The sequence below is a fragment of the Natator depressus genome, chromosome 6 (assembly GCF_965152275.1).
Source record: "Natator depressus isolate rNatDep1 chromosome 6, rNatDep2.hap1, whole genome shotgun sequence".
Lineage (NCBI taxonomy): Eukaryota > Metazoa > Chordata > Testudines > Cheloniidae > Natator > Natator depressus.
The window spans coordinates 35,096,352-35,117,902 of record NC_134239.1 but is presented as its reverse complement, the minus strand read 5'-3'; the positions used below and the strand labels follow the sequence as shown (position 1 = coordinate 35,117,902).

Here is a 21,551-nt window from a genome sequence, read left to right as displayed (position 1 = left end):
GTCATTAAAAATATGACAGTACATACCACACAAACAACAACGTCAGCAGCAGTACAGACAGCTATTCTACAGGCACCCCACATACCATTCTAGACAATATGACTTCTCTAAGGAGAGACATAAGTCTCAGAGGAGGAGGCCTTCCGGTTTGAGCTCCAACTAACATTCTCACAGTCATTTGTTGCTAGGGAAACAGGCTATTTGACATCTCCCTCGAGGACGGCAATCCAGTTTTGAGTGATCTACCAGTCATGTCCCCTCCATATGGGGACAGATTGTCCTGCTTTCTCAGTGCTTGGGGCACTATAACCACCGACAAATGGGTGCTAAACATGGTGACTCTGGGATATTCTGTCCAATTGATATCTATGCCCCATCTCTTTTCAGGGACCAATCTCACAAGTCTCTGCAACTCTAAGAAACATCAGGGCCCATAGAGGTAATTCGCCTACCACATAGTGGCAAGAGGTTCTACTCTTGGTACTTTTTTGATCACCAATGTAAAAGGCGGTTGGAGACCCATTCTGGACCTTTGTAATCTCAACAAGTTTATTTAGTATGTGAAGTTCTGCATGGTTATCCTGGGATAACTCCTTCCCTCGTGAGATCGCAACGACTAGTGTGCTGACCTCAATATTCATGACACCTACTTTCATCTGGCAGTGCTACCAAGTCACAGGAAGATCCTGAGATTTGTTGATGGTGGTCACCATTATCAGTAGACGGTGCTTTCCTATGGACTGTTCTCAGCCCCTTTGCATATTTTCCAAGTGCCTGGCAGTAGTGGCCACCCATTTGAGGAGAAAAGGGATTCACATCTTCCCTTTACCTGGACGAATGGTTAATTCAGGCAGATCTGAAAGCTAAGTTCTCTGTCGTGTCCATGTCACGTGTATTTTTGATTGTGCCAGCCTCAGGATTAACAGAGGAGAATCCATGATACTTCCAACACATGAATCATGTTCTTTGGGGCCCTACTCAATTCAACAAAATTGATGGCCTTTCTCCCTGCAGAGATTTCAACTAATTTGCCAAATCTGCTTGTCCCTCAAATCCCACCCCACAATTATGATTGAGATATGTTTGAGTCTCTTGGGCCACTTATGTACTCCTGTATGCAAAGCTATGCCTGCACACTCTTCAAGTAGTGTAAAGTCTATCTACTGACCAAATTTCCACCCATTGAACAGATTGGTACTGAGTTCCCTGGATTGGTGGATGGGTCAGAACAATGTATGCAGAGATGTTCCCCTTTGCTCATCCACCTCCATGACCATAGTTACAGATGCTTTGAAATCAGGTTGGGAGGGGCACATTTAGGGTCTTTGTGAGCCCAGGAGGTATGGACTGAGCAAGAGGTGTCTCTGCATATCAATATGCATGAGCTCAAAGCAATTTTCAGTGTCATTGGTTATTCTTTTCCCACATCAGCGGCCTTTCCGTTCAGATTCTCACAGGCAGTATGTTTGTGACACATTATGTGAACAGGCAAGGGAGAACGTGGCCCAACCAACTCTGTCGAGAGGTGATGAACCTGTGTTACTTTTGCATCACACCAGTGGCTGCTCACTTACAGTCAGTATTTTCTAATCCAATGTTGGGTAGATTTCTCAAAGGTATTATTCCTCTCCAGCACCCTATAAAGAATGCAGTTACTATGTGGGACTTAAATACAGTGCTGGCAGCTTTTATGGGACTGCCATTTGAGCCTCTAGCTAATTACTCTCTAGCTCAACTTCCTCAGAAAATAGCTTTTTTCATTGCAGCAATGTGAGCCAGAAAAGTGGGAGAATTTCAGTACTGGATGGCAGGCCCTCCATTTACAGAGTTCTTTGAAGATAAGGTGATCTTTAGACCACATCCAAAGTTTTTGACCAAAGTTGTATTATGATTTTCATCTAGAACAAATGATATACTTATCTGTATCTTTTCAGAAGCTATACTCCAGCAAGGATGAACAGTGTCTTCATACATTAGATGTGCGAAGAGCACTGGCATTCTGTTTAGATAGAATGAAGCCATTTCAAGCATCTCTCCTTGCCCGTTTGTTTCTTATTATGATAGAATGAAAGGTCAGGCAGTTTCAGCAGAGACTATCTCTAGATAGATTACAGCATGCATTACAGTAGCCTACAGGGCAGCAGACCTTTCCCACACTGGAAAGACTCCTTGCTCATACCACAAGAGCACAAGCTATCTCTGGGGCCATCTTAAAAGACATTTCTATTCTGGACATAAATGCTGTTGCGTGGGCCTTTACTCAGCATCATGCTATCACAACTGCTTCCAGATCTGATGCAAACTTTGGAAAAACAATCTTGCTGTTGCTCTTCAAATAGACTCACCTCCTACCTGAACTGCTTGGGAGTCACCTGAGTGGAGTACAGATGTGAACCACTCGAAGAAGAGCAAATGGTTACTTACCTATTCTGTAACTATTGTTCTTCAAGATGTAGTTTATACATGTATTCCTTGACTCCCTTTCTGTCCCCTTTGCATTGGCGTCTTGAGCCTTATATTCTGGTACAAAAGAACTGTGGAAGGCTAAGGTGGTGCAAGCCTAAAATAGACTTATAAGGGGCTAGGAGGAAGTGTGCAGCACATGTGACAGCCTGACAGGTACTGCTATAGAAACCCTCTGGCTCCAGGTCATAGGAGTGCACACGCACACCTGAGTGGAATACACATGTGAACAACACTTGGAAGAATAAAAACAATGAGGAGTCCTTGTGGCACCTTATAGACTAACACATTTATTTGAGCATAAGCTTTCTTGGGCTAGAACCCACTTCATCAGATGCATAGAGTGGAAAATACAGGAGCAGGTATAAATACATGAAAAGATGTGAGTTGCCTTACCAAGTGTGAGGTCAGTCTAACGAGACAATTTAATTAACAGCAGGATACCAAGGGAGGAAAAATAACTTTTGAAGTGGTAATGAGAGTGGCCCATTTCAGACAGTTGACAAGAAGGTGTGAGTAACAGTAGGGGGAAATTAGTATTGGAGAAATTAGGTTTAGGTTGTAATGACCCAACCACTCCCAGTCTTTATTCAGGCTTAATCTGATGGTGTCCAGTTTGCAGATTAATTCCAGTTCTGCAGTTTCACATTGGAGTATGTTTTTGAATTTTTTTTGTTGAAGAATTGCCACTTTTAGGTCTGTTGTTGAGTAACGGGGGAGATTGAAGTGTTCTCCTACCGGTTTTTGAATGTTATGATTCTTGATGTCAGATATGTGTCAACAAGGAGAAATTCAGGTGTATATGATAAACTCTCCACCAGTTTGCTTTGAAGAAAATCAAATATCTTTCCCACTATCTAGAGAGTCTCACTAAATTTTATTATAGGGCGACTGAAGTCTCTAGAAAGGTGGACTTAGCTGTACATAAGATTTTAACTGTTGTGGTGTTAGATTTAACAAAGTAGCACTGCACCGCAGATGTAAATTAAAAACCCAACTAGGTTAACATAATATGAATTTTGTATCAGAGCTGATGATATGAACCTTTGAAATGGTATGTTATGAATGTAGTCTGTCTTTAGTTAGGAAAATGAAAGCTTTTGAGGACAGAATTATGTCTTTACTCCACTTTGCCATATTTATTTTTCTAGGCTTTAAATATTGTAGACAAGAAAATAGGTTGAATTCCAGCAATAAATTACTTTGCACACCAACAGAATAATTGTTACAAATATTAACAGAACAGCAGATAATGTATTTCAGATGTATTTTATCTGGGGTATGATATAAACAGCTTGATATTGTAAGGTCTATTATTATGACTTCTGACTAAAGCGAACATTTCAGAAGTTCAGGTGTAAGCATTGCTGTATCAGTTGAACTTTGAATGATACTGATGACTGTAAATTTTTCTGTAGGAAGGATGTTGGGCATAAGCTATGCCTTATTGTGGCACCAGTTTTTGTTGCACAGTGGTTGTATCAAAAATGCAGAGAAGCTGGATGGTATGAAATGATATGGAAGAAGAAGAATTACTCTCTGTGATTATTAGAGTCATTAAGATTAGCAAGGTCATCTTTTTCTGTTTTTTTTTCTCATTTAAACTACTGAAGAAAATTAATCACAGTTTTAAAACACACTCATAAATAAAAAATTTGGTGGCAGACCTTAAACAGTTTCTCTGTAACAGATGATGATAAAATAGTCTGCTATTATAGCCTTTCTAATTTTATAATTTCCACAAACTCCATGACCTAGTAATCCCAGTCTCAAAGTTATTTCACTTCTTTGTTATTAACCAAACATCTTACTCTGTTGTCAGTGCTTTTTTAATCATTTTTACTTTGTTCTTTTCAGTTCTTTAATGTTTTTCATGATGTTGCATATTTTCATGGAAACCAGCTGATAACTATTTGAACAATTCAATTTAGATCTTTCTTAAGGGAGGATGTTGTCACATTCAAACTGTCATTCCATTGTCCTTATTTTACTTCTCCATCTTTTCCAGACATCTTTTAGTTAAATCATGTACCAAAACTATTTTTTAATAAAATGAAAAGTGTGTTAACATGAAAAATGTAAGGATTTTTTGTTTAAATAAACCTGAAAGAATTACATCCAGGGGATACAGTTAGTTATAATTGTTCATCATCATCATCATCCTTGAATGAAGAGATTAATGCTGGTCAGATGCTAGTATTGTTGAGTGGTACTTCTTCTGGCGATGCTTCTGACATAACTGCTGTCCCATTAAAGTCACTGCTAACCTATGCAGAGGACATTGATTTCCAACATAGATTTAAACTTCAGTATGTAATAGAAATAAAAATGTCTCTGAGATTGAAATATGTAAATAACAATATAACATTTTATACTGTGGGCTTGGTCTGAATAAGAGATTAAATATATATATAGTAAATATGTAAAAATATGTACAAAAGAGATTAAAGTACGTATTGAAATATCTCTATCTACAGAAATTGTTTTCGTTGGGAGCAGGAGACAGACAACTGATACAAACCCCTTTACATGATAGCCTTCCTGTTACCAGTACCAGTGTGGCTCTTCTTTTTCAGCAATTGGGTAAGTCTATTCTTAGTTTTTTATGATATTTCACAAAATGTTATAGAATGAGGTATTCTCATTTAATTCAGTCATGTTAGGTCAGGGATCAAAAAAGGTTGCATTAATGCTATGATAGTGATTGTTTGTTTTGAATGAAATAATAGCTATAAATGCTTTTGTTGTGTTTATATCTGACTTAGGGTGACCAGATAGCAAGTGTGAAAAATCAAAGTCCGGGGGGTGGGTGTAATAGGCGCCTATATAAGACAAAGCCCCACATATCAGGACTGTCCCTAAAAATTGAAACATCTGGTCACCCTAATCTGACTTTATATAAACTTCCTTTCTCCACATCCCATTCTTGGAATTTTTCTCTGGCATTATGCAAGCCTATTGTAGATGGAGCTAAACCTGGCTGTGTTTCATTACACCTGCATCATATAAAGAATTTTCTCCCTGGCCACCATAGCAGCCCTCTACATATCCAAGGAGGATAATTTTGAAACTAGCATAACTTAAAATGACACATCGCACTCCCATCAAAAAGTTTAGAGGACTCCATAGTACTTGCTGCTAATATCTCTCTAACTTGTTACAGTAGTAATTGCAAAGAACCAACCACTGGCCCATTCTCTTTACTTTGGTTCCAAATTGAATGACAAAGACCACTGCATCTTTAACTATAATCCCACTTCACCCAGTAGGCCACTCCTTGCTCTGACCATTTTGCTTCCCCTGCCTTTGTTACTGAAATATGAACTGTAAAACTCCTACCTAAATTTGGTGTGGGTTTGGGAGCTGGAAGGAATCAGTAAATCTGCTCTCAAATTTCTGAGCCTCTGGGCATGTGTTCAACAATAAAAGGGCCTAGGGATACATGTGGGGAGTGAGGCAACAACATATATGAATGAAAATGAAAATAGATACAAATAGATTTTTACTGAGGGGGAGGAAGAAAAGCCAGTGAACTTAGGTAAATCAGCCTGAGACACTTGCCCCCTTTGGGATATACCGCTGAAAAGAAAAAATATGTGTAGGGATAGTCCAAGCGAGAGTTTTAAGAGAAATCAACCTGCACAAAAAGCGTTAACTACTAACCCTGCTTTACATCATGTGAAGATGCACTTTTTTTCTATATTTCTGAGATCATGTGGCATATTAGTTTTTCTAAAATGAGGTAAACTTGTCCATTCAAATGTGGGTTGTGTCTCTCATCGTAAGAACTGTTATCTTCTTTTTGTGGCCAAAGGAAAGATCCATATTTCTGATGCCATTTTTACAGTAATAATCTGTTTATACTAACATTAACATTCACTTCTTGATTACTTTTAATAAAACCCAGATGTTAATACGATAGCTATGTCTGTCTATGACTGTGAATGATGATAGAGCGCTGAAAAAGATGAAACATTTACATAAATTCTCTCCTTCATGCTCCATTCTTACGCAGTCTGATGAAGAGTTAAAGGCAGAGAAAGGGTTAGTTCAGGAAGAGGGAACGTTTTTACTTAGCTCATCCTTCAGTGCCACTATTTTTCTAAACTGAAATCTAATCCTCTCCTTGAGTACATAGTTAAGCTTCTATGAAGACTTTTGTGCAGCTCGTAACAGTGGTCATACAGTGGCCTGTTCTAGTCCTATGCCTCTATGCAAAGGTATACAGTATCTCTTCCTCTCCCACACTGGGGACAAGTAATATTATTCAAGTAGTCCAGTCTCTATTGTGGTGTTTGGTTATTTCTAGGGCTGTCAAGTGATTAAAGAAATTAATTGCAATTAATCACATGATTAAAAAAATTAATCACAATGTTAAACAATAATAGAATACCATTTTTTAAAATATTTTGGATGTTTTCTACGTTTTTAAATATTTTGATTTCAATTACAAAACAGAATACAAAGTGTACAGTGCTCACTTTATATTTATTTTTATTACAAGTATTTGCACTGTAAAAAAAACAAAATAAATAGTATTTTTCAATTCACCTAGTACAAGTACCATAGTGCAATCTGTTTATCATGAAATTTGAACTTACAAATGTAGAATTATGTACAAAAAATAACTGCATTCAAAAATAAAACAATGTAAAACTTCAACACCTACAAGTCCACTCAGTCCTACTTCTTGTTCACCCAATCGCTCAGACAGACAAGTTTGTTTACCCATTGAGATAATGCTGCCCACTTCTTGTTTACAGTGTCACCTGAAAGGGAGAACAGGCATTCTCATGGCACTATTGTAGCTGGTGTTGCAAGATATTTACATGCCAGATGCGCTAAAGATTCATATGTCCCTTCATGCTTCAACCACCATTTCAGGAGACATGCGTACTTGCTGATGATGGGTTCTGCTCAATAACAATCCAAAGCAGTGCGGACCAACACATGTTAATTTTCATCCTCTGAGTCAGATGCTACCAGCAGAAAGTTGATTTTCTTTTTTGGTGGTTCAGGTTCTGTAGTTTCCACATCTGAGTGTTGCTCTTTTAAGATTTCTGAAAGCATGATCCACACCCTGTCCCGTTCAGATTTTGGAAGGCACTTCAGATTCTTAAACCTTGGGTTGAGTGCCGTAGCTATCTTTAGAAATCTCACATAGATACCTTCTTTGCGTTTTGTCAAATTTGCGGTGAAAGTGTTCTTAAAACAAACAACATGTGCTGGGTCATCATCCGAGATTGCTATATCATGAAATATATGGCTGAATGTGAATAAAACAGAGAAGGGAACATACAGTTCTCCCCCAAGGAGTTCAATCACAAATTTAATTAATGTATTATTTTTTTAATGAGCATCATCAGCGTGGAAGCATGTCCTCTGGAATGGTGGCTGAAGCATGAAGAGGCATACGAATGTTTACCTCATCTGGCACATAAATACATTACAATGCCAGCTACAAAATTGCCATGCCAAATGCCTGTTCTCACTTTCTGGTGACATTGTTAATAAGAAGAGGGCAGCGTTATCTCCTGTAAATGTAAACAAACATGTTTTTCTTAGCGATTGGCTGAACAAGAAGTAGGACTGAGTGGACTTGTAGGCTCTGAAGTTTTACATTGTTTTGTTTTTGAGTGCAGATATGTAACAAAAAAAAATCTACATTTGTAAGTTACACTTTCACGACAAAGAGATTGCACTATAGTACTTGTATGAAGTGAATTGAGAACTACTGTTTCTTTTGTTTATCATTTTTACAGTGCAAATATTTGTAATAAAAAAGAATATACACTTTGATTTCAATTAAAACACAGAATACTATATATATATATATATATATATATGAAAATGTAGAAGAACATCCAAAATATTAAATAAATTTCAATTGGTATTCTGTTGTTTAACAATGCAATTAAAACTGCTTTAATTGAGTTAATCACGTGAGTTAACTGTGATTAATCGACAGCCCTAGTTATTTCCCTTTTTAATGATTTGTGATCGCATCCAATATCAGTGTATAGTAAATAAGAAATGAGACACAAAAATACTGACTAGCCTGGTTTTTTCAAATAACAGCATTTTTAGGTTTTTCACGGCCAACGCAAGTCATTATTTCATCATAGTATCCTGCAGTATCTTCATGCATACACATACACCTCTACCCCGATATAACACTACCCGATATACCGCAGGTTCGCATACAACGCGGTAAAGCAGGCCTCCTCACCCCCCCCCCCACAAGGGTCTGGGAGGCAGGAGCTGTGGGGGGGGCACTTTGGGGGGCCCCGCAGGCCCAGAGTGGCCTGGGTGATTAGCCGGGGGCTGGGAGCATCCTGCTCTGCTTCCCTCGGCCCGGCCCCAGCCGTGTCGCTCGAGGGAGGGAGCTTGGGGGAAGGGATCTCCCCCCCTCACTCACCGGCAGCAGCGGAAGCACTCCCTGGCGATGGGAAGGGGAGCGCCACAGCTGGGAGCTGGCGGAATGGAGCGGGCTGGGGCCATGTTACTCCGCTTCCCACCGCTGCTGGTGAGTGTCTGTCAGGGGACGGGGGTGTGGATAGGGGTCGGGGCAGTCAGGGGACAGGGAGCAGGGAGGTTAGGTAGGGGGTGAGGTCCTGGGGGTGATTAGGCATGGGGGGGTCTCTGGAGGGGGCAGTCAGGGGACAAGGAGCAGGGGGGCCAAAGCAAGTTCGATATAACGCGGTTTCATATATAACACGGTAAGATTTTTTGGCTCCCACGGACCGTGTTATATCAGGGTACAGGTGTATTAATTTCTAAAGAAAAACAGAATATTAGAGAAATATTTGTAGATGAAGAAATCACCTTTTAAAAATAGCTCTTTATTTAGGAAGTATGTGCAACTTTACAAATCATTACAGCGTAAGTACCAAAAATACAATATTAACTGTTATGAAAATAAGTGTCATGTTTAGAGAAACATTGTGCAATTCTATACTCATGACATTTTCAGTTTGGCTTCCCTGCACCATCCAGGACACATTGTTTCTGAGTATAGAAATAACTTTTTTTAATTGGGCATTAAGGTACATTGGGGAAAATAGTCCAGAATTGTTTGTTTAATAATAAACTATTAAACATTAAATTGAAACTTTTTAAGGTATAGATGAATTCTTTTTATTTTAAAGATATATTTACATATCAACAGATGATGCATTGACAAGAGGCAGGTTTATAGCTGTTCTCTCCCGTCCCTCCCCCCTTCCCCCCCCCCCCCCCAAAAAAAAAAAAGTGATGGCAGCAGTAAGGTTTGGGCTGGAGCAGTAGCAGCCAAATAATGTATTTCTTAAGTTGAATTCAGCCAACATGAGGATTTCTGACACTCTCTTGTGTCCAAGAGCTGTTCCTGCTTCTCTGAGTCCTTTGTTCAGCTGATAGACATCCAAGGCAGGTAGAAAAGTATTAAAACTTAGGAGAAACCTTTCCAGAGCTGCTAAATTCCATCCAGAGGCTTAAGGGACATTTTGATTAGGTCTCTTCCTTTTCCTCTGTTACCTAAACAACCACTGGAAACAGTGAATACTTGCTTCGCTTCTCACTTAGTTTTGTCTTCTCCCTCCTTCATTCCCCCCGTCCTCTAATCCTGCACACCTTCCCCTCTTCTGCTAGCAGTGTGGCTACTCAGCGCTGACACATTTGTCTCTTTCATTCTCTCTGATCATCTGCTTTCCCCACACTGGAAGACAGGATTAGAGTAGGGATCTGAGCACCGTCAGAGGAAAACTAGTATTTGTAAAGCAGAACAAGGCACTTCTTCTCTGATCAGTGCTTTTTCTCTGCACTTTCAGCATGTTTCAGGCAGAACTGATGACAAAAGTGACTAAGGGAGAGAAGCAGACTGATGGCATACAACAGTCACACTGCTGGCAGAGTTGGGGGAGGTACTGGGCAGCAGTGCTCTGATATCTTATCCTGTTTTTCTGAAAAATCAGTATTTTCCCCCAATATTAAAAAAAAAGGCAAAGGAATTTCCCCTTCCTGGTCCCTCTTGGATAGTCACATTTCTGCATTCTCATTCCACTTGCCCCATTTGACTCTTCCCCAGTTCCACTTCTCTCTTGCCTGTATTACTCCTTTCAGTGCTGCTTCACCAGAACCCTTTGTTTTGTGAGTGCACTCAGACTTAAAAATGACTTTCAGTATTGCTTTGTTACAGACCTGGGAAAGGAGCTGGGTGCGAAGCAAAATGAAACATACCAGTACAGTTCACTTGGAATCCCCTGGGTCCAGACACAAAACGAAAGACACTGCTGAATCTGACAACCAGGGTTGGGGAAAGTAGAGAATTAAATAGGGAGCAGGAGTTGGTAGGGGTGTAGGAGAATGGTACCTAATGTGGGGCAATGCTTACTGAAGGCAGGAGGGTAGGCTGGCCTTTGTGTTTCATTTTTCCAATCTATGACATAATTTATTTTAAAAAAAAATCCTCTTTACTCCTTTCTTATCCCTGGACCTGCCCCCATGTCCTGAAGCTGTTTGATTCTAGAAACTGTGAAGATCCCAAAGGTGGAGGCAAGAAACTTTAAAACAATTGATTAAAATCATAATTTTAAAGAGTACTGTATTATTTGAGCCCAAATCATTTCAGTTGTCCAAAATGACAGATTTCTTGAAGTACTAAATATTTCTCATATCTGCCCTGTTGCCTAAGTTGCATGCAGCCATTTATGAAGGAGGAAGAGGTGATGAGCAGAGAAGTGCATCACTAAGGGTGGAGGTTCTTGGAGTGGCTCTGTTCCCGCAGATTCTGCTCATCAGCAAGGTCCTGGCAAAGATCAAGAGAGCCAAGGCACAAGTTATCGTGATCACCCCTGCGTGGCCGCACCAGCCCTGGTTTGGCATGTTGATGAACCTGGCAATGGGCCCTCCCTGACCCCTGCCCAATCCAATGGACCTGCTGTCTCAGGACCACAGCCATATCCTACATCCCAACCTCACCCACCCGCCACCTCTTGGCGTGGATGCTGCGTGGCTGAACCAGGAGGAGCGGGCCTGCTCTGATGAGGTCCAACAGGTCATCCTGGGAAGTAGGAAGCCTTCCACTAGAGCAACTTACCTGGCCAAGTGGACAAGCTGGCACAGGTCCCACCACCACCGATTGTGAGGGCCCACTTGACCATAGCTCAGGTGTCCTCAGCAGCCTTCCTGGTGCACATTCCTATCCAGGACATTTGCAGAGCTGCGACGTGGTCTTCAGATCACACGTTCACGGCTCATTACGCCATCAATCAGCAGGCCAGAGACCATGCTGGATTCGGCAAAGCTGTGTTACAAGTTACACATCCATGAACTCCTACCCACTTCCAAGGGTACTGCCGAGGACTCACCTAATATGGAATGGAGATGAGCAAGCACTCGAAGAAAAGACGGTTACCTTTTCCGTAACTGGTGTTCTTCGAGATGTTTCTCATGTCATTCCATGACCAGCCCTCCTCTCCCACTGTCAGAGTCTCCGGCAAGAAGGAACCGAGGGTGGGGGTAGCCAGCGGCACCCCTTATACCATGGCATGGGTACGCCACTCCAGAGCCGGTCCCCTATGGATACTACTAAGGGAAAAACTTCCAGCATCGGTGCATGTGGCAAGCACACACACCTAATATGGAATGGACATGAGCAACACATCTCAAAGAACACCAGTTACAGAAAAGGTAACTCTCTTTTTGTGCATGAACACAAACTCTGGACCCTTCGCATTTAGCATGGTAGCAGTGCAACTGGGTTTTCTTCATGTAGTTTCAGCTTAAGAATACACTAATGTTTAACGTGATTTCCAAAGACTGAACGCACTTGATAAACTGCGAGTCAAGAGACATCGGCTATGCTATTAACTTGCTGCATGAACCTGAGGAAGTTGCTTAATCTCACTTTGCCTCTTTGTGACTTATTTTTCTCATTTCTAAAACGTAGATACTTACACAACCTAGTTAAGCACTTGGATAACTATACACAAAAAGCACTGTATACATCCAAAGTAATGTAAGTAATAACAACCTAAAACACTGGTGCCAAACACTGTCAGTTTTCTTATCATTCTTATTGTAAGATTTTTATTTTTAAAAATATAGGACCAGATTCCACTCTGTTACATCAGCACAACCCCGTTGACAGCTGAGTTTGGGCTATAGATTGGTCATTCTCTGTTTCTGCAGGTTGGAGAAAGAATATTTGAGAGAATCTCACTTTCATTACAATAAAAATAATACATTGGTACACAATTTAAGTTTTCAGCAAAGTACTTAGGGACATACTTAAACCCATCCCTATTCAACTCAGCTTTTAGAGTCTGATTCCAAAGGCCAGTGAAGTCAGCAGGAGAGTTTCTGTTGACTTTTGCGGTCCTTGAATCAGGCACTTTTGCACATTCCTAAATGCTTTACTAAATGGGGGCCTTAATGGCTGTCTGATAAAAGACTATTCTGTCCAAGGAGAAACATAGTAGTCATAGTGACAGAGAAATGACAGAATGGGTCGTGCTGGCAGGGGAGTGGCACTATATGTGAAAGAAAGCATAGAGTCAAGTACAGTAAAAATCTTAAATGAATCACACTGTACCATAGAATCTCTATGGATAGAAATTCCATGCTTGAATAATCGTATTGCAGTAGGAATATACTACCAATCATGTGACCAGGATGGTGATAATGGTTGTGAAATGCTCAGGGAAATCAGAGAGACTGCAAAAACAAAAAACTCAGAAATAATGGGGTGATTTCAGCTATCCCCATATTGACTGTGTACATGTCACCTCAAGATAGGATGCAGAGATAAAATGTCTAGCTACCATTAATGACAACTACTTAGAGCAGCTAGTCCTGGAACCCACAAGCGGGGAGGCGATTCTTGATTTAGTCCTAAGAGGAGCACAGGATCTGATCCAAGAGGTGAATACAGCTGAACTGCTCAGTAATCGCAACCATAATGTAATTAATTTTAACATCCTTGTAGGAAGAAAAAATACCTAAGAAATCTACCATAGTAGCATTTAACTTCAAAAAGGGGAACTACATAAAAATGAGGAAGCTAGTTAAATGGAAATTAAAAGTAAGAGTCACCAGAGTGAAATGCCTGCAAGCTGCATAGAAACTATTTAAAAACACCATAATAGAGGCTCAAACTAAATGTATACCCCAAATAAAAACAAACAGTAAGAGGACAAAAAAATGCCACTATGGTTAAACAACAGAGTAAAAGAGTAGAGTTAGAGACCAAAAGACATCTTTTGAAAATTGGAGGTCAAATTCTAAGGAAAATAGAAAGGAACATCATCTCTGGCATGTCAAATGTAAAAATATAATTAAGCAGGCCAAAAAAGAATTTGAAGAACAGCTAGAAAAAGACACACAAACTTTTTTTAAGTACAATTCTTTTCAAGTACATCAGAAGTAGGAAGTCTGCTAAAAAATCACTGGGGCCATGGGATGATCAAGGTGCTAGAAAAGCTTTCAAGGAAGACCAGGCCATTACAGAGAAACTAAATGAATTATTTGCATTGGTCTTCACTGCAGAGGATGTGAGGGAGATTTTCACACCAGGGACATTCTTTTTAGGTGACAAATCTGAGGAACCGTCCCAGAGTGAAGAGTAGATTTCACTCTGTAGAGGAGTGGAGTAGAGGAGATTTTGGAACAAATTGATAAATTAAACAGTGTTAAGTCACCAGGATCAGATTGTATTCACCCGAGAGCGCTGAATTAACTCAAATATGAAATTGCAGAACTACTATCTGTGGTATGTGACCTATCAGTTAAGTCAGCCTCTGTACCAGATAACTAGAGGATAGCTAAAATAAAGCTGATTTTTTTTAAAAGGCTCCAGAGGCGATCCTGGCAGTTACAGGCCAGTAATCCTAACTTCAGTACCAGGCAAATTGGTTGAAACTACAGTAAAGAACAGAATTATTGGACACACAGCATGCCAAACAAAAGTTACTTCTTTTGGAGGACCATGTGTTTCATTTTTTCCCCACTCCCTTCTTTCTTGAGTGAATGAGTATTTTCTGATGGCCATGGTAAAGAAACCTGGGCAGCAGTGACCATGATTAGTATTTTCTTAAAAGTGCTTTCTAAGCATATCTCATTTTAAAATATGCCTTCCATAAATAGAGGGCAAACAGAAGATAAAAAGAAAATATCTATTTAGAAGTTATGGCTAAGAAAAACAAAGAAAAAGCTTTTTTAAAAAAAATGCAAAAGGAATAACTTGTGGTGGTTAATTTATAAAGTGCTGCTCTCTGATATAGTATTTGTGATGCCATACAATCTTACCCTGATTTAAACAAAAAGTAGCCAGAGTGCCTAGGAAAAAACAAAAAAACAGAATACTTCAGAAAACGTGCCATCTCCAAAAAACCCCTTTTAAAAAAAAAAAAAGGCATAAATGGTCAATGCTGTAGTTGAACTATTTTCTTGAATGACTGGTCTTGGATTTTCAGACTAAATAGCCAGTATTTAAGCCTTTTGTTTTTCTTTGGGTATGTAATAGATCATGACATGTCAGTGTTTGTTGAATTTATAAGTACGTATCTAGAGGAGGCAATATAACTATGTTGAACATTCTTTCTGAACCACGACAACGTATTAGTCTAAGTGAAAGAATGTCTTGCTGTTAACACACAGTGGACCTGTGACAAATTCAGAACTAACGACGTTGTTGGAAATTTCCCCCAGTCTAGCAATTCAGTAGTCTAGAGGGCTCTGTATAAAGCCCCCCTCTCTATTAAGTCCTGAGTTTAAGTGGTTTGCAGAGTCTCATTTATACCCCTTATTTACTTGGACAATTTTTACTTGTAAAGTGAAATAGACAAAATTGATGTCTTCTATTAAAATCTATAAGAAATATTTTTCAGTCGATAGAAAGAAATTCATTCTAATAAAAAGAGGAGGTTGAAGAAAGTATTATTATTAATGCAGATTGACTTTTAGGCACTGAAGAATGAAGTCCCAACAAAAATTACCATAAGGCTTTTATATGTAATTGTTGGTTGCATCGTATGTCAGTTTTACTTTTTTAAACCAACCTTTATTAGGCAACTTCTGGCATTAACAGATTGCCCCAGAGTTATCTTCAGATATACTGAACCAGAATCTCTGGGGAGATGCAAGAAGCTTTTCATCCTGCTGCCAGCAGATTCAAGCTCTAGAGCAGCGTATCTGAGCTGCAGGGGGATCCTCTGGCATGCAGAGATCCACAGAGCCTCCTATACAGCCACACTGTGATTTTGGCCTCTTAGCAAAGGCATAGGTCAGAGCGGTCATAGGTCAGTAGTCAGCCTAACATATGCTGCAGGATCATCCCTATGCACAGCAACCCTTGGTTTGGAGAGAGTACCAAGGTAAGCTTTTTATGTCTGCACTAAAGGCAGTTCAAATGAACCGCAGGATCTGGTCCTCGAGTGAAACTCTCCACCTCCTTTATTAGAATATCACCTTTGATAGGCAAGCTTTTTTGTGTTTGGTTCCTGAAATAGTCCCTTCTATATTTCACTGACTTCAGAGCACTTTGATAGATTGTTATATTTCCATGTTCGCCATCAAGTAAACACAAGTAGGTGCTCTAGTTATTGAACGTTTCACAGTCTTGGAAGCATTGAGAATGACAGCTTCTGATGTACTTTTCTATATCTAAACAAGTCTAAAGCACACATTGTTACAGACCTTTGTCATATAAATGGGGCCATCAAAATATAGGCATTTTGCCCATAAATGTCAGCATCTGTTGTGGGTTTTTTTTATGTATTTTAATTTTTTATTTACATCTTTTACTTATTTACATCCTGTCTCCAGTGAATTGCTACCATGTTTATTTGTGTAATCTTTTGCAACAGCTTATTTACAAGCATTTTTAGAGAGGATGAAATCCTACGACCGTTACCAAAGAGATTCATGTTTTCATTTTGAAGAAATGAGTACATTACACTCAGTTTTTCCTTAGAAGACTCCCTTCTCTCTCATCATACGAGAGCACTGATTGTTTGGTCTGTATTACTGACAGGTTATCACCCATACCAGGAGTATGTTAAGCCAAACCTTGCCTGTCCCTCAAACTGAACAATAGTGTTTTAAAAGTTCCAGGAAAATGAGGAAGCTTTTCCCTATAGGAGGTGGCTCTGCAGTGGGGGAGGTTTAGGTTGGATATTAGGAAAAACTTTTTCCCTAGGAGGGTGGTGAAACACTGAATGCGTTACCTAGGGAGGTGGTTGAATCTCCTTCCTTAGAAGTTTTTAAGGTCAGGCTTGACAAAGCCCTGGCTGGGATGATTTAGTTGGGGATTGGTCCCGCTTTGAGCAGGGGGTTGGACTAGATGACCTCCTGAGGTCCCTTCCAACCACAGATTCTCAGTGTGGATCATCACCTGTCTGTATCTCTAGGGGTCAGAATCAAAGCTGAGGGAACGACTAATGAGGGACTAGTTACCACCTTTAGAAGCCCCCCCCCCCCCCATAGTTTTGTTCTCCCTCCTATAGCTAGTGGCAGAGTGATGGAATGCAGCACCTACTGTGAGAGAGAAGAGGAGATTTGTCTCCTGCCTGGAGTTACCTCAGTGGGAGGTCTCATCCCCCCAACACACACACACTACTCAGGTAACAGGCTGGGAGGATGGCAGAGAAGGGTCCAAAGAAGAGGAGGCCAAGGTTGTGTGCTGCTGTATACCCCTGCCACAGAGTGCAGAGGAAGAGGTTTGTGCCTTGTGCACTCCAGTATCCTCATCTGACTGGGTTGGAAAGGATTTGCTTTGGCCCCCTTCTCCAATCCAAGAGCCAGCTCCACAGGAGTTCCCCACCATTGAGGGAGAGTTTGACATCCAGGCTGTTGGTGCCTGGAAGGAGAGCAGGAAAAATAGAGAGAGCTGTTTGGCTGCTGGAGGAGGTTTCATCCAAGGAGAGTTACTTGATGCAGGAAAACTATAAGCAAGATCGGACAAAACCACTACAGATGGAGCAAGGAGCAGCTGGTAAGATTGTTTCAGGCCTGTACACCTGCAACCCTTCCGCATCAGTGATCTCATCAGTGCCCCTCCCTTTCCTTGTTGTGCAGTTCAGTCTTGATCCCTTAGCCGCAGGGGAAGTCAGGAATTGTGCACAGATGGGAAAGGAAGGGAATCTCTCCCTAAGGAAGGACTCCTCATCTGACTGAGGTTCCCAATCCCCAAAGCCCCTCCAGCAACTGTTGGAGGACTTTACCAGAACTCCTGCTCAGAGCAACAAGAATACAAAACAACCAAAAGGATTCAAGAATTACTGGGTTTTTACTTAGCCTTGTGGGGGGCTCTGCAGGAGGACTGCTGTAAACTTCGGATACTGAAGTCACTGGATGCAGCAGCTTCCAGCATGACATGTCGGGGCAGGTCTCTAGTGGAACACCTCATAGGTGATCAGAGGAGTTAACAGAAAAAGCAGCCAAAATGCCTCGGCTAACCAGACCCCATCTATAGTGCAGTCGGCCATGTCACAACTGTTGGGCTAACTGAACCCTGCTCATGCTGCCTATCAGCTATACCACAGCTGCTGGGATAATGGGACCCTACATGTTGTGGGTCAACCATGTGCCAAACAGCCATCCCTGCAAGGCTGCGAGAGCGAGAGCAGCCCAGATGGAGAAACAAGCAGGAGGAAGGGCTCTCTTGGCCCACCACTTATTTCTGACTAACTTACTCTGCCCACTTTAACAAGGTATGAGTCTGTCCTTAGGGAATCCTGTCTTGCCTATTCTAGGATTCTGTGAGACTACATGGCAGTGCCATGCAGCTCTGCTATAGCATTGCCTGGCTCACTAAAAAGGGGCCTCTTGAGGGAAAAGGGCTGTGCCATGCAGCGATTATGTAGCTATGACTGACTCACTAAGGATCCAGTGAGACAAAAACTGTGCCATGTAGTTGTTGAGCTCAGCCTGGCTTACTCAGGAGTCCAATGAGATGAAGGGCTGCCCATGCGTTATCAACTTCAAAATATTCAGGCTGACAGTTATTCAGGGAGCTGTTAGACAAAGTGGTGGTGGAATCCTCAGGTAGATCAAAAAAGTCCTTACAAAGCCTTCTTGATTCCAAATCCGGGAAATGGAATATCCACCCTTATTACAGGCCTAGGTATCCTTTTTCTGGTTACTCTAAGTGTAGAATGCAAGACTATTGCAAAAGCAGATAGAACAAATCTAAACCAAGGAGGGGAGAGGCCTTGGATGCAATGCAAATTCCAGCACTAGAAACAGCCCTTGACTGCAATCATAGAATATCAGGGTTGGAAGGGAAGCTCAGGAGGTCATCTAATTTAACCCCCTGCTCAAAGTGGGACCAATTCCCAATTTTTGCCCCAGATCCCTAAATGGCCCCCTCAAGGATTGAGCTCACAACCCTGGGTTTAGCAGGCCAGTCCTCAAACCACTGAGCTATCCCTCCTCCCCCGAATCAGGAGAGGTGCGATGAGCAACACCTTGGAGGGAGGCTATTAAATTTCAGAGATCAAGGATCTCTCTCAACATTGGATAGATAGGTTCTGGATGCAGTTTAACAAGGTTACCTCGTAAAATTTTCAAAGATTCTGAATCATTTTCTCCCTTCTCCACTATTCTCAAATCCCCAAAAGATGCAAAATTAGCAGAAGGCCATAGATCAACTTTTGACAATCAGTGTGATAGAGTGAGTTCTTGAGGTGGAGATGTTTTCCAGCCACTGCTCAGTCTTGTTTCTGGTACCCAGGAGATCCAAGGAGGACAAAGCAGAGTTGGAAGTAAAACACTTGAACAAGTTCATAAGGAGGATCTTGTTCAAGATGGAGACCTTGAAGTCCACAGCAGTGGCATCTGCCAGGGGGATTACTTTACATCATTGGACTTGAAGGAGGCCTACTTTCATCTGCCAATTCACCAGGCTCACAGGAGATTTCCGCAGTTTACTCCTGGGTCTGATAATTTGCAATATAAAGTGCTGCTTTTGGGGCTGTCATCTGCACCGCAAGTGTTCACAAAATTCCGGAGAGGTTCCAGGGAGGGATGGACATAGGGGAAACACAGAAGTCTGTGATAACAGATAGAAGTCTAGCAGTATGGCAAGTCTGGCAGTGTTCTCCAAGAAGTCAGTGACTCAAGGGGTATGGTCCTTCTCTGAGCGAAAGAAAAGCATAATTTTTTCTAGAAGTGAGGGCATTTAAATATTCTCTTCAACAACTTGCCCCCGCATTGCTGAATGGTAATATCCATATAACGATGGACAGTACGTCAGCAATAGTGTATGTATACCATCAGGAAGGTACAAGTTCAAAGGACATACAGAAGGAAGCAACATCACTGATGCAGTGGGCAGAAGCCAATCTAAGTCTATCAGGGTCTTGCATATCAAGGGCACGAGCAATACAAAGTCTAACTAGTTGAGCAGAAGAAAAATTGATCAGGCCAAATGGAGTCTTCACAACGAATCCTTTTGATCATCAACAATTTTGGAATGCTGATTCTGGATGTTTTTGCATCCAAGGCAAACCACAACGCTTGCCAATACTTTGCAAAGAGCAGAGAGCCAGAAACACTAGGCACAGATGCCCTGTCACTCAAGTGGCCAAAGGGATTACTTTATACCTTTCCTTCAGTGTCCATCATCACTAGGGTAATACAGGAGATCACGAAGGAGGAAGTTAGTGATCTTAGTGGCCTTCTATTGGCCCAGAAGGCTTTGCTTTCCCAATCTTGTGAAGATGTCAGTAGAGTCACCATTTTTCCTGAATCCAAAGCCAGATTTGTTATCCTAAGGACTAGTTCTTCACCAAGCTCCAAGCAAGTTATATCTAGCAACTTGACATTTGAAAGGAAATTTCTAAAAATGAAAGGGTCATGTTGAAACTCTGGCACCTAGGATAAAATTGGCAAATAGGTCTTACTCACGGACTTGATCTGAAATGAAAGCTTTTTGCAGAGGGAGAAGTGTGTAGCCAAAATGTTTCATGTTCTGGAATTTTTAGAAGATGATTTTGATTTCAGGTTACAGGCTAATACCTGGAAAGTGAATGTTTCTGCACGCTGATCAGTTTTGAGTATATCCAGCAAATAATCTGTTTCCCACCATCAGGACATGTCACTTGATTAGAGCAGTTCAGCTATTGCATCCTCTTAAGGTGTATAGCTCTGTCATGGGGATTGGACAGTGAGCTTAATGCATGTGCCCTTGAACCTATGAAATTAGCTTCACTGTACTACTTGATTGTGAGAATGACCTTTTTGATTGCAAAAAGGGTGTCTGAATTGTGAGGCATATAGAAAAAAGTTATCAATCATACAGTGGGCTCAAGTACTCACTCAGTACAAACAGTGGCAACGCCATGGACTGAGAAAGAGCAGGTCCCTTACAATGAAATCTGTAAAGCTGCAACTTGGTCATCCCTGTGCACATTTACTGAGTTTTACAAGATAAATACTCACTCTTTATCTGATGCAGCCTGTGACAGGTGGGTCCTGCGTGCTGTGGTGATTCCTTAGAGCAGAGGAATCTTCTCTCTCAGTGGCATTATTTTTTTCCCTTTCTAGGAACTTTTTCACTGGTAAAAAAAAATCCCACTTTGAGGATTTGTGGACCTAACTCTGTGAGACAATGGAGAATGTATGGTTGCCCCACTACTGGTTGGCACTACTGTAATAGACATGCTGCTGATAATAATTATAATAATTAAAAATTAATAAAATGTCTGACAAAAATATAGATAGATATATATATAAAAATGTGGCAAACAAATGCAAGAGTTAGGAATATCTTGATAGATCTAATTTTCATCTTTACTTTGGTTTTCAAGGTGTTTGTGGCTCCTGTAACCTTTTCAGGTCTCATTTACAGTTACCATACATGACTGTAATTCACTACTTTTTCCATTCCTATCCTGCAGATATCCTAATAATATTGTATACTTAATGTGAGTAGAGACTACAGGTCTCCAGAAGACTGCAAGTTTAACACTGATTTACAATGAATAGTCTTAGGCCTAGTCGACACACAGATTTTGTACCTGTGTAACTATTTTGGTGATTTTTTTTCCCCAGATTTTTTTTATCAAAATAGTTTTGCCAGTACTGTCCGTTGTGAGGGTGCACTTGTA

At 40.9% G+C, this 21,551-nt stretch overlaps 1 protein-coding gene across 4 annotated transcripts in view; it reads left to right on the top strand.

The window, feature by feature from the left end:
- The window catches only part of SBF2 (SET binding factor 2), a 563,151-nt gene that overhangs the window by 288,300 nt on the left and 253,300 nt on the right, over positions 1-21,551 (top strand). For all 4 annotated transcript variants that reach the window (XM_074955034.1, XM_074955032.1, XM_074955033.1 and 1 more), the window contains exon 6: positions 4,941-5,046. In XM_074955034.1, the coding sequence (XP_074811135.1) occupies positions 4,941-5,046 (106 nt within the window). The remainder of the gene's footprint in view (positions 1-4,940; positions 5,047-21,551) is intronic.